The sequence below is a fragment of the Sinocyclocheilus rhinocerous genome, unplaced genomic scaffold (genome assembly GCF_001515625.1).
Source record: "Sinocyclocheilus rhinocerous isolate Xijiao unplaced genomic scaffold, SAMN03320098_v1.1 scaffold798, whole genome shotgun sequence".
In the NCBI taxonomy this organism is placed as follows: Eukaryota; Metazoa; Chordata; class Actinopteri; order Cypriniformes; family Cyprinidae; genus Sinocyclocheilus; species Sinocyclocheilus rhinocerous.
In genome coordinates, this window is record NW_015635037.1 from 1061092 (window position 1) to 1075758 (window position 14667).

General features: G+C 34.7%; 1 protein-coding gene across 1 annotated transcript in view; it reads left to right on the forward strand.

Moving 5' to 3' along the window:
* Positions 1 to 14667, forward strand: part of LOC107746299 (cilia- and flagella-associated protein 58-like) — a 92378-nt gene that overhangs the window by 5958 nt on the left and 71753 nt on the right. The window contains exons 7-11 of the mRNA XM_016560441.1: positions 695 to 889; positions 1207 to 1344; positions 3372 to 3531; positions 9491 to 9573; positions 11996 to 12187. Of these exons, the coding sequence (XP_016415927.1) occupies positions 695 to 889; positions 1207 to 1344; positions 3372 to 3531; positions 9491 to 9573; positions 11996 to 12187 (768 nt within the window). The remainder of the gene's footprint in view (positions 1 to 694; positions 890 to 1206; positions 1345 to 3371; positions 3532 to 9490; positions 9574 to 11995; positions 12188 to 14667) is intronic.

Consider the following 14667-nt stretch of genomic DNA (forward strand, 5'->3'; position numbering starts at 1 on the left):
TTTTGAAGCACCTTTTTTATTTTTAAGAGTGTGGGTCTTGTGATAACTTTATGTGAGTGTGCAGAGTACATACGCAAGTACAAGAACATGCAAAAACATGAATTCAAAAATATAATTGGCTCATTTTATATCAGGCATCAATATCAGCAGTGCTTAACTCCAGTTTTGAAAACGTTTCAGGATAAATGAAAGCATTTTTGTCTCAAATTTCCATCTGTGTCAGCAAATCAATATTTGAAATATGGTATGTGGTGATTTTTACTCTTCAAACACATAGGAATTTCTAGCAGTGCTTGTATCTTTGTATGTTGTGAGAAATGGAACATTAACCCTGTGAATGTGGCACTTAAACTTGTAAATTTGGACAGATTTGATTCCTCTGTCACCTCCCTGGCAAAATAAACTAGCTTAAAGTGGTTACTGTGCATAGCACAGTAAGAAAATCAATAAGAGGTCTGACAAACCACTTTAAACTCTGAATTAATTCCATTTAGAAGTGCCTCCAAAAGTTAAAGCAGTGGAAGGGTTGAAAGTAATGGTCATTTGCACACACTGGCTGCTGCTAGTTAGACAGACAGATAGATAGACAGATAGATAGACAGATAGATAGAGATAGATAGATAGATAGATAGATAGATAGTGCCCATTGTAGGTATAATTTATGCCATTTGGAACAAAACTGTCTCTCTCACAGCTCCAGCAGGACATCCAGGTGCGTCAGAATGAGATTCATCGGGAAACCAGGAGGAAGGAGAAGTTGGAAAAAGAAGTGAAGCAGCTTCAAACTGACCTGGAGTCCAAACAATCTGAGATTAAATCACTGACTCAGCAGAGTCAGCGTCTGCAGGATGATCAGCAGAAACTGGAACAACAGCTCCAGGAACACAAAGTAAGAAACTCTGATCTAGGGTCAGTGGGTGAAGAAGTGATATAAAGTATCATGAAAGTGAATGGTAGGGCATCTTAGTTCATTTGAACTGCCATAACCCTAACAGAAAACTTTCTGGATTAAACACTAACTTTATGTAAAAGTTACAAAAGTTGTAAGTTTCTGTATTGAGAATCTCTCTAGAGGGAGGGTTTGTCAAATTTAGCTAATATCTAAAGACATTTTTCAACTATTTTGTCATACAGAATAGCTAGGTTGGGAAAAAATGTACACACACATGCAGAACTTGTGAAAGTAATTTGTATTCTTTCTGACAGATTATAAATGAGAAAACCAGTAAAGAAATGGAACAACTCCAACATCGAAACAATAAAATCCTGCAGGATAATGAACAAAACGGCATCAGCCTAGAGCAACTCTCCCAACAGAACCAGCAGCGAGCATTGGACCTGAAGGTACACACACACACACACATAGAACACTTGTGTATATGTTTTGCATTTTACATTTGAGGCCAGAATTTCTAAAGTCTGGGGACAATTTTATTACTACAGTATCCTTATACAGTTTTTTTCAACTACTTACATTTTCAAAACTTTACACACAAATCCAAGAATTGCACACACAAAATGCAAAATGCCTCACATCTCCTGCAAAATGAAGCACTGCATTCAAAATATCACAAACACAGCTCAAAAGCAAACATTTGCAAACACCTTTGCCATGATATGAATTCCTGTTAGATTTTTGTGTGCTACATAGAGAATTGTGTGTTGTGCTTTGCAAAAAGTGTTCTATGAAATTGAAAACTGAGTCAAAAGCTGAGAATTAGTGTATGGTTCTGCAGATTTGGTGTGTGTTTCCGGTGTTTTCCTGTTAGATTTTTGTGTGCTACATAGAGAATGTTGTGTGTTGTGCTTTGCAAAATTGTTCTATGAAATTGAAAACTGAGTCAAAAGCTGAGAATTAGTGTATGGTTCTGCAGATTTGGTGTGTGTTTCCGGTGTTTGAATGTCAGGTTTCAGAAATTGTGTGGCAAGTAAAGATTTTGTGTGTAAGCAAAAAAAAAAAAAAACTAGTACTTCACCTCATTCCTAGAGAGGAATGTACAAACCTCTACCCCACAGTACTTCACAGGCAATCAATTCTCGACATCCAACTGTAGGTGCACACACACAAACCTACAGATTTATGGAGCTGCCCTCTTTAAATCTGACAAAATCGTCTCGCTCTTATATAATTAGAGCTCTAGAGGACGAAGGTTTCCGTTCCTCTTCCTCTCCCGTCAGACTAGTGATGGATCTTTCCTGCTCGAAACTTCCGTCAGGCTTCCAACTGAGTCACCGTTGGAGTTAATACAGCAAATGTTACATTTAATGAAATGCCCTGTATTCTCTTTGTTCTGGCTTGTATTCTAGTGGCTTGAGTCTGATGGGAGATCAATTGGGATGAATGCACCTCTCTGCAGGATATGCTGAAGCTGTATTGTTAGGCATTCAGTTTAATATGGGCACATCTTTTGTAGTGTAGTATTATTGACCAATAAGGGAACAAAAAGACTAATTCTGTTTCACACAGACTGACTGAACACGTGAGGCTTTCTTTCTATCTTCATTATCTGCAGCACTCTTGAGAGAGAGGCAAAGTCAACCTGCGCAACACTGTGCAAACTAGATTCCCATTTCTAATTTACTGCACCCTGTTTGTAGTGTTGGCACTCCCAGCTCGCCCTGTGAGTCAGTGTGAATGAGGAATGATCGCAAACCTCATGCTGGCCACAAGGGGGCACAGTTTTAGCATCCTAGAGCATTCTTGCTCCTAATACATGTACATGTGTTCAGCTTATACTCTGGCAATTATCATCTTGTGTATCTATTGGCATTTATATTAGTCAATCAGTCAGTTATTCAATTCACAGTGATGATATAAACACAATCCACAATGCACACTCCAAGCCCACAAGAAGCATAAGTGTAAAATAGCATGTAAAAATTACGTATTTAATGTACACTACCATTCAAAGTTTAAGGTCAGTATTTTTTTATTTTTTTTTATAAATTCATTTTTTTTTTTCCAACCTGGATTCATTAAATTGTTCAAAACAAAGGTGTCAGTAAAGAGTTTTCTGTGACACTAAAGACAGGAGTAATGGCTGCTGAAAATTCAGCTTTGTGTCACAGGAATAAATGACATTTTAAATTCGAAAATGTTATAAATTACATATAATAAATAGAAAAAGTTATTTTAAATATTACTGTTTTTACTGTATTTTTTATAAAATAAATGCAGCCTTGGCGGGCATGAGAGACCTTTTTTTCAAAAACATTAAACATTTTACGGACCCCAAACTTTTGAATGGCAGTGTATATATTTGCGTTTTTACAGATTTTCTGCATGAACCTGGTTTGGTTGCTTTTAACTAGTGATGACTAGTTTGGGCTTCACATGTACACACTAATGGCTCATGTCCTGTGTGGTTCAGATGAAAGAAGAGGAAGTAACCCAGCTGAAACAGGAGATCACTAAACTTACCAAAATGAGAGAAGGGGTGCAGAGGAGACTCAGACAGATGGAGGAACAGAAAGTGGAGGTGGAGAATCAGAGAGAAACACTGAAGAATCAGATTACTGGACTGGATAGAGGCAAGAACATACACACGCACACACACTTACCCACAGTTGAACTCTACAGCATAAATGTATTATTTAAATCTGTATGAATATGAAATGCCACTGTAGTAAAATGAATTTCCACAGTCATATAGCATAGTTATACATTTATTCGAATTCTTTGCAATTCCACAGCTCTATTCAGATCTTTACCACTGTACTGGTACTGTACAGTCCAGCCTACATTATTGCTTTCCATGCAGGGTCTAATTTATTTAAACGAGTCATATCATGGACAGCAGAACTTGTGATGCTTTTTGTTTTCATACAGCCAAGCTAAGAAATAAGACATTCTGAAATCATACTGGTCTTAACGTATCACACTTGAGCAGCAAATCCGCATATTAGAATGATTTCTGAATGATCATGTGACACTGAAGACTGGAATGGCTGCTGAAAACACAGCTTTGTCATCACAGGAATAAATTATAGTTTACAATATATTAAAATAGAAAACAGTTTTTTTAAATTGTAGTAATATTTCACAATATTTCTCTTTCGCTGCTTGTTTCATCAAATAAAATAGTATATTTGGGCAGCTTTGACTGGGGTGACAACCTGCACAAAGAGAGGCTGCAAAATGGACAATTTAAAACTAAATTACGATGTTTTCAGAGAAAGAAACCTTGACTAACATTATCAAGAAGACTTGAGTTAAGACCTCTTTTCCACATCTGTTCAAAAGCCATCATCTTCCTTTCTTTGTTCTCTTTCTTTTTTTTTCCTAAACAAAGGTAATACGTTTTGAAGGAAGATAGAGCTGAGAGTAATTACATTCAAACAATGAATACATGTAGTTCAATTTTTTTTTCATTTGACCTCTTTCCTCTGCTCTCCACATGTCTGATTTTCATTTCCACTGGCACATACTGTCCTGTTTGTCTCCTGTTCTTCCCTGCTGATTGGAAAATCTAGATAGCTGGTTTTTGGTAAGATAAATTATAGTTTCATTGTCTCTTTCAATGGGCAATATATTTTTAAATATGTAACTATCAGATGATAAATATATATATATATATATATAGTTGAGGTCAAAAGTTTACATCCCCCTTTCAGAATCCGCAAAATGTTAATTATTTTACCAAAGTAAGAGGGATCATACAAAATGCATGTTATTGTTTATTTGGTACTGACCTGAACAAGATATTTCACATAAAAGATGTTTACATATAGTCCACAAGAGAAAATAATAGTTGAATCTATAAAAATGACCCAGTTCAAAAGTTTACATCCCCTTGATTGTTAATACTGTGTTGTTATCTAAATGATCTAAATGTTCATGAGTCCCTTGTTTGTCCTGAACAGTTAAACTACCTGCTGTTCTTCAGAAAAATCCTTCAAGTCCCACAGATTCTTTGGTTTTCCAGCATTTTTGTGTATTTGAACCCTCTCCAACAATGTCTGTAGGATTTTGAGATCCATCTTTTCACAGTGAGGACAACTGAGGGACTCAACAAACATTCTGTTTCAGAGAATATTTAGTCATTTCAGATCTGCGTGGTAGTGCAAGCTTCATAAAAATTGGGATTCATTGATAGTTTCACTTTTAAATCATGTCTAATTATCATTATATCTTCTCAGGGCGTCCACCTGTAATTAATTGTGTATTTTTGCTAATTTGAATGATACAGGCTACTAATTAACTCTTGTGCAAATTATGAAACTAGGCACAGGTATTTGTGACAGAAGTGTTGGTAATAAAATTATCAGTAGCTGACACTGAGGCAAGGTCTTGAAGGCTGGGATTTCATGTTTTGCTAAATTCTGCCAGGCCGAGCCAATCTCATGCCTTCAATCCAAAATCCCGCCCCAATCACAAAGTCACACAATGATTAAGAACCAAAGAGTGTTTTCGATTGGCTAAAAAAACCTTGGGCACCTGACTCTTTTATGTTGTTTAGAGGGCCTATGGCTGTCTCAGAGACAAGTGTGATATATTTCTGTTACATTGTAGCCTTAAAAACACTTACATCACACTCACATAATGCTTGATTTTATTTGTCAAGAAAACATTTTCATGTGTGACACAGTAGCTCATGTCAAACCTGTTAATTTATAGTTCAATTAAAAATATTTCCTTGCACACCCCCAAAGGCCCTGTGTGTGTGTGCACCAGTTCCAGAGTCTTTAGGGAAATGAAACATTGGATTCTGGGGTGATAAAGTGACCTTAGCCTCTGTGTCTAATTCATGTTCAGAGCTTAGACTGCTTATCTGGAGGCATAAAACGCTTTGTTTATTTGTGCTTTGTAAAGTTGAACAAGGGTGATATAACGAAACAATAAAAAGGGGAAATGAATGGAGCGAAATAGCATTAACTATCAAAATCAGCTTGAAAAGCAATGTTTACAGGATCATGCGGGATCATGTTGTAAATCAGTGGGTTATGACCCAAAAATGGGTCGCAGGTCTGATCTAAAAAATGTTGTAATTTAATTTAGCAAAAATAAATGGGTCTATCAAATTTTAAAAGCTAGGAAAAGCTTACCAAATCTGTTGTTGTGCACTTCAAAGGCAAATGTGTCACTTAAATGTATCACCTAATACCACCCCATACTGATACAATGCTTAACGTTTAACCTAACGTTTGTTATAGGCTATATTTAATTATTATTTAACATTTATGCAGTACTTTTATTTTATTTAATTTAATTTAATTTAATTTAATTTAATTTAATTTAATTTTATTTTATTTAATATATGCAATTTATTTAATTACTTTTTCCCCCAGCATTGTAGCTTGTTTTAAGTAATTATTTTGTTTATTTATTTATTTTATTTTATTCCCAGAATGTATGTGGAACATATTAACACATTTAAACCAAATAAATAATTATGCTGTTATGTTGTATGTTTTTATATTATGTCCCAGCATGTACAGTATGTGGTACATAATATTTTATTTTATTTTTAATTATTTTATTTTTTTATTTTATTTTATTTTATTTTATTTTATGGGCCATGCAGGTCATAGTAATATTAAGGCTAATAATAAAGCAGTTTGAATTTAATCATAATTTATTATATTATTCAGTATATTTAGTTATGTAGTGCTACTATTGTTCTAGTCATTCCATAGAATGTTTTGTTTTATTTTGTTTGTTTTGTTTTGCAGGTCTTGGTAAATATTAATGCTTTAATCTATTAATCCATTTAAATCTTTGAGCATTTTTGTAACTTTTATACAGTAGATAATTTGCAAATTGATGTCCAGTGTAAAATCTGAGCTGTGAAGCAAACCACCATTAAAGAGATCCATGTGCTTATACGTTTAAAAGATGTGCAGATGTTTCATCTTCTAGTAGTTTGTGTTTTAAAATCTGAGACACATACTTGTGGTAAATGACATATGATCTGAATCTGTTCTTTGACAGATTGGTCTCTCTTCTCTTGCTTCTCCCCTCCACACCTGCTCACTCCATCTTTCTTTTTCCAACCACTATGACCTCTCACCAACACCAGCATCCATTACCCTGATGATAACCATGATCTGTTCATCCCAGCTGAGCATGTGAAGATAGATTTCTCAGAAGACTCAGTGCTGGAAAGACAGTGGATCCTAATGGCTTCAGCAGTGTCTGATGGGCTAGATAGCGCAGTGGTAAAGATCTGGTCTGATAACCAGAATGCTGCAGGTTGAGCCGTCAGCATTGTGCCGTTGAACACAGCACTTAGGTTGCTGCAGTGGGACTGTCCCTGTAAAGCTGGTCACTTTAGATCAAAGCATTGGCTAAATGACGAGGTCTGTGGAGTGTTGGTGCTTAACCTCAGTGTTATCTTCACACCATACAGTCTGCACTGCTCAGGGAAACCCTAGGGCCATTGTAGCTGGACACTTCCATCAGTCTCATCAATTATTGACTATCAGACCTGTAATCCAGAGAGCTTTGTCTGAGTAGGTTGTTAGTAGAATTGCTGCACAAAAGACCGTCCTTCTGCTATTCTTTGATGTGAATGTAAACTTTCAAGGAATCTTTTAATTTGGCTGTTTCATGATGTTCTGTGGCTAGAAACTGTTTCTTGTGCTCTGTGTTTAGGAATCTATACAGTGGATCTACAAAGCTGGTTTTGCTTCAAGATTTTGTACTGGACATAAAGTGGCGTTTCACCATTGAATGCATGAATATATAAACAAACAAACAAACAAATAATTTATTATTATTTTTTTAAATAATACATTTTTTGAAATTGAATAAAAAATAAATAAGTCTTCCATTGATGTATGGTTTGTTAGGACAATATTTGGCCGACATACAACTGTTTGAAAATCTGGAATCTGAGGGTGCAAAAAAATCAAAATATTGAGAAAATCGCCTTTAAAGTTGTCTAAATTAAGTTCTTAGCAATGCATATTACTAATCAAAAATTACGTTTTGATATACTTACGGTAGGAAATTTCTATTAAAATTATAACGTTACATATAACATGATCTTTACTGAATATCCTAATGATTTTTGGCATGAAAGAAAAATCGATAATTTTGACCCATACAATGTATTGTTGGCTATTGCTACAAATATACCCGTGCTAATTATGATTTTGTTATGGTTTTGTGGTCCAGGGTCACAAATAAATAAATAAATACAATATACTTTATAATTATATTAATATTTATTAATATGATCATGAACTATATGATCAACAATATTCACAATACAATAATTAAATCAAAATAATATAATTTATAATATAATTTATATAAAATAAATAATGGATGAATATCATTTAAATTATTTATTATTAACAGCATCAGAAAATTTGAACTGGACATTTTCTTTTTTAAATGTCTCTTGAATTTTGTTGGTTTCATGCCTTTGGCAGATGATAATTCACCACACATAACAAATCTTTTTTGTTTCTTCTTTTTCTTCTTCTTCTTCCGTCATGTAACCTGAAAATGTTGTCATCTGGTTTATTAAATGAGAAAAAATTGTGCCAAAATACAGTAAAAGTTTCTTGGATGCATAGCCTTTGATGTTAACAACAAAAGAGATGCAAAATGATGTTAAAAACAAAGAGAAAGTTTTCTCCTCCCCTTTAACAGTTGTTATGGCTATTAATTTTGCTCTTATCTACTACATGGTTAATTGCTTCTTATTATTAGCATTTAGCATGTTTTTCCCTGCTGTTCTGCGATCCAATTAGAACTCCCTGTAACATTTCTTCTAATTTCTTATGCGCTTTGGAATTGCCAAACATGGAGGGGAAATAGCATGTGTGGAAGTTTCATGGAACGACAAAAACAAAACCTCCTTACTCTGCACTTAATTTATCGCAGTGTCCTTGATCCCATCTGTGCAGTTTGACAAATGATCAGACTTGTCATCAAGCCAGTAATTTATAAAGAAATCCTCATATTAGTGAAAGTCTCCAGGCTCTGATTGGACGGTTCGAACGGAGGGTGTTTGACGGCTGATGGATGGAGCCAGAGCCCTGTTGTCATCTTAATCAGGGTTTCCACGGTGATGGATGTTGTCATCTTAATCAGGGTTGGCTGGGTGATTGATGAGATGGGCTGTGACAGTGGGGTCAGTGAGCTGGCCGTCCGAGGAGAAGAGGAGGCGGGGTCATGTGAGGACAGAACATGGAATGGCCATTTCACATGACAGCGCGGCCACGCAATGTCCACTCATGCACACCTGCTCGCTGACGGCCGAGATACCGTTTCGCTCATTCCCGCTCTTTCTTTTAGTCTTTCTGTGTCCCAGTTCTCTTTTCTACCTTCTTATGCCTACAGCCGTATAATGGGCTTTTTGAATTGTGTAATTATTTTACGTTGGTCCTTCACAGACTGTGGAAAGTGCTTCTGAAAACAACCCTATTAGCGGAAAGCCTTTCAAAAAGAAAAGTAACAATTAGCACTATATCCCGCTGGCTTTGGAAGAATAACTAAAAAATAAATAATAAGAGCTTAATTTTCTGTTTTTCTTAGAAATGGAGACTGCAAAAAAGCAGATGGATATGGACAAGAAGGCTATAGATGAACTGGTGCGGGAGAGGGACATCCTGAATAAGGTGTGTGTGTGGACACGTGTTTCTAACTTCTAATGTTTTTCCTTACAGAATGTCTTGAAAACGACTTCTGATAAAATGTACAAAAATTTAATAAACCCACCTTAAAGAAAACACACACACACACATACACACGTTTACTTAGCTATCTAAATGGGGACATTCCATAGGCGTAATGGTTTTTATACTGTACAAACTGTATGTGCTATTGCCCTACACCTAAACCTACCCATTACAGGAAACTTTATGCATTTTCACAATTAAAAAAAAACTTTGTTTACTTTATTTTTATACCAGTTTTACAAATGAGGACATCCCCAAAGGAAGGTTTTTGGAGATTTTGTCAGGTTTAGCTCAATTTGTCCCCAAAATATGGTTAAGTAGGCGCACACACACACACACACACACACACACATGTTGTGTGTTTCCATGTTTTATGGGGACATTCCATAGGCGTAATGGTTTTTATACTGTACAAACTGTATGTCATTTTATTAATAACTTTTATTAATACAATTTTGTTTATTTTGATTATTATTTGTTATTATTCTAGATTTACTTATTTATTTGGACTATTTATTAAATAAATTATATATCAAATAATTCATCACTTAATCACACACATAAAAAGCCCCTAAAACCTTTATATATTTACATTATTATTTGTGTTTAATGAAAAATATCAAATAATTCATCAAATAAATCATACACACACACATTACACATCACACATTAAAAGCCCCTAAAATGTAAAAAATATGTATGTGTTTGTTTTATTAATTAAATAATATATCAAACAATTAATCAAATGGATCACAGACATTAAAAAGCCCTTAAAATCTTTATTTATTTATTTAGATTATTGTTTTGTTTAATTATTTAAACGGTATATCAAAAAATTTAATGAATCACACACATAAAAAGCCCTAAAACCTTTATTTATTTAGATTATTATTTAATTAAATAAACAATATATCAATTAATCAAATAAATCATGCATATAAAAAGCCCCTAAAACCTTTATTTATTTATTTAGATTATTATTTAATAATTAAATAATATATCAATTAATTAATCAAATGAATCACACACCAAAAAGCCCCTAAAACCTTTATTTTTTTATTTAGGATTATTATTTGATTAATTAGACAATGTATTAAATAATTAATCAAATGAATCACTCACATAGAAAAGCCCCCTTATAAAAGGATAGTTCACCCTCACGTCGTTCCAAACCAGTAAGACCTTTGTTCATCTTCAGAACACAAATTAAGATATTTTTGATGAAATCCGAGAGCTCTCTGACCCTCCATAGACAGCAAGGGAACTACCACGATCAACGCACAGAAACGTAGTAAGGACATCAGTAAAATAGTCCATGTGACATCAATGGTTCAACCATAATTTTACGAAGCTACGAGAATACTTTTTGTACGCAAACCTATTGCGCTATTTTGGAGAATATCACAATGCATGCGCATGCTATCCTCTGCACGTAAACAAGGCATAGTGTATGCCTGTTCTACATCAACAGCACCATGCACTTGCATTGTTTACATGCAGGAAAAGCAGGTGCATACGTCGTGATATTCTCCAAAATGGCGCTATAGGTAACACGGAGGAGAAGAATTGTTGAATAAAGTCATTATTTTTGTTTTTTTTGCGCACAAAAAGTATTCCGTAGCTTCATAAAATTACGGTTAAACCACTGATGTCACATGGACTATTTTAAAGATGTCCTTGCTACGTTTCTGTGCCTTGATCATGGTAGGACCCTTGCTGTCTATAGATAAGGGTGAGTAATAAATGACAGAATTTTCATTTTTGGGTGAACTATCCCTTTAAATCTTTGTTTTAGCTCTGCTAGTTTGAGTGATCTGATCTTAAATGTTTTGGACGTGCTTTGGATCTCTTGAAACTAATATTAATACCAGGTAAGCTTTTCGGCGAGTCTTTATGGTTTATATTTTTATCCTTAGGGCTAATTTTCTGCAGAGGTTCTGCATTTTCACAGTTCTCATAGCTTCCCCACACTGTTATGATGCACAGATGGATTTCAGAAAACAAGAGAAGGTGCATGATGTTTCTGCTGACATGCTGAATATTGCATTGCTATTGCGCGTATGAAAATAACAGGATATTCATATTTAATTGCACAGGAGACACTCTGTCTCACAAACACACACACACACACACACACACACACACACTGTGGCATACAAACACGGCTTTTGATATCAGCTTACCTTGGAGAATCATTCCTTTGATCTATTGAACAGCAATACAGCACAGAATAAACATCCTATTCTCAAGCTCGGTTTTTTACGTCTGTTTTCTGAAAATCTTGAGTCACTCTTGCTAAGTATATTTACAGATTGATCTTTTGCGTAACCTCTTTGTGTCGGCGTGTGCATGTTTCTTCCAGAATATGATCAAGGCGGCCAATGAAACAGACAAACAGCAGACCATTGTTAAGCTACACGAACAGTCAAAGAAGACTCTGGAACAGGAGATTTTAAACTACAGGGACGAAGCCCAGAAACAGCGAAAGATCATCTACCAGCTGGAGAAAGAGAGGGATCGCTACATAAACGAGGCCAGTGAGCTCACCAAGAAGGTACAGCACACACACACACACACACACGATCATACTAGTTTCTGTATTTTTTTTTTTATCAAAACAGAATGATTTAACATGAGACAAGCCAACTAAACAACCAAACATGATGTCACTTTCTGAAGGATGATGTCATTAATGGTGGCTTTTGTTGTAGGGATTTTACAAAAGAGGATAGAAAGTGAAACTGAGGACAGAGGAAAAACCTACAAAATGACTATTAATGTAAAGACGATTTGTATAAAATATTTAAATTAGAAAAAGGGAAAAAAGAAACACAATTAGGTGTGAAACTGAATTAAATGTGGAAATTAAAGTATTAGACTCAAATACTATTTTTTAAAAACATGCTACAATAATCTGTTTTATTTACAACTTTGAAATCAATCAATCAATCAATCAATCAATCAATCAAAAAATGTGAATTAATTCAGAAATGAAACAATGTGGTGATCTATCTATCTATCTATCTGAACATTGAGTGTAAGCTATAGCGCACCTTGTGGCAGTACTGAGAATGCAACACATAATTGCACTGAGATGTGTATTGAATTTGAACCCATTTCAAAACATGATAAATTAAATATAGCTTGTGTAGTTTGATGTATTTACATTCATACTTGCATAAAGTATGTTTTAGGCCTAAGAGTGAAAAAAATTCAAATCCCCTCACATTTCTTTCTCTTACGATGTTTTACTTTCTAAGAGTTGTTGAGAGTCGAGAGTCTCTTGGTTTTTGTCTTGTAATCCCTGAAGGCATTTCTTCACTCTGTAGTACTTTAGCATGCTTGTGTGAGTCATCTTACTGATGACTTTATAAAACTGTTGCTATCGCAACAGTGCAATGTGTGTGTGCCGCTCTATACACACTTCAAGCCAGTAACGTTTAGGCACTTATGGTGCCTAACTTGTTTAGGTATAATGGGCAACTATCAAGTTAAGTCAAGCGTGCCGTGAACAACATAATTAGAGAACGGTCTGATTGAGTCTGATGTTTAATCTGTTTTAATTACATGATGGTATTTCAACTTTATATCGATAATCTACATTTCTTAAAGGGCCAGTCACCCAAAAATGAAAATTCTGTTATTATTTACTGTGCTAACTTTTTTTGTGTTCCATGGTTGAAAGTAAGTCATACAGGTTTGAAATGACATATGGGTGAGTAAATGATGACAGGATTATTATTTTGGGGCGAACTATTCCTGTAAATGAGCTCTGCAGTTTGCTTCATTATCTCACCATGACCTTTTATAAGAGACCTTATAACATGAGAAAATTACAGTTTGGCTAATTATACACACTTCAAGGCAGTAACGTTTAGGCACTTATGGTGCCTAACTTGTTTAGGTATAATGGGCAACTATCAAGTTAAGTCAAACGTGCCGTGAACAACATAATTAGAGAACGGTCTGATTGAGTCTGATGTTTAACCTGTTTTAATTACATGATGGTATTTCAACTTTATATCGATAATCTACATTTCTTAAAGGGCCAGTCACCCAAAAATGAAAATTCTGTTATTATTTACTGTGCTAACTTTTTTTGTGTTCCATGGTTGAAAGTAAGTCATACAGGTTTGAAATGACATATGGGTGAGTAAATGATGACAGGATTATTATTTTGGGGCGAACTATTCCTGTAAATGAGCTCTGCAGTTTGCTTCATTATCTCACCATGACCTTTTATAAGAGACCTTATAACATGAGAAAATTACAGTTTGGCTAATGTGTCACCTGCTATTCTCAGTTAATGTGTCATTCATTTAAATAACGTACTTGTGGAAATGCATTAGATGCAAAAAAAAAAGTATTTTTAAGATGACTGATTGGCCAGATAGAGTCAATTAGTAAGACTTTAATTTGCTGCTAGAAAGTTTCTGCTGCTCTCAAGTTATTCTTTTAAATTAAATGTTCTGGTGATTAAAACCATCTGTTGACGGTTTTTTTCTTCTTCAAATCAGAAAGCGGTGGCGTTAATTATAATTACAGACTATGATGTGATGGTCATTAAATACCTTTGTACTAAAAATATCCGTCTTGAACAGTAGTCCATGAAAAATCTGTATTATTTTTTGGTGTTTACACACCCCTTAGCATCCTGGCATTTGCCCTGACATTTGTTTTCTCAGGTTTTATGTTGAGAAAGTGCACTGCAGCATGAACTGGAGGATTCAGGTTTACATTCAGCTCCAGGCACATCCTCTAACTCTCTTTCTGTCTTGAACAGATAAGACCAAACATTATATATTCCATATAATAGTGTTCCTGTTTCTGTGTAAACTAGCTGAATCCTCCTAAAGATCTGCACTGTAAAATATTGCCAGGATTTTACATAATTTAACAGTGTTTCTTGCAATAAAATGATCAGAATTTTACTATATATATACACTAATCCTCCTAACTGTAAAATATTGCCAGGATTTTACATAATTTAACAGTGTTTCTTGCAATAAAATGATCAAAATGATCAGATATATA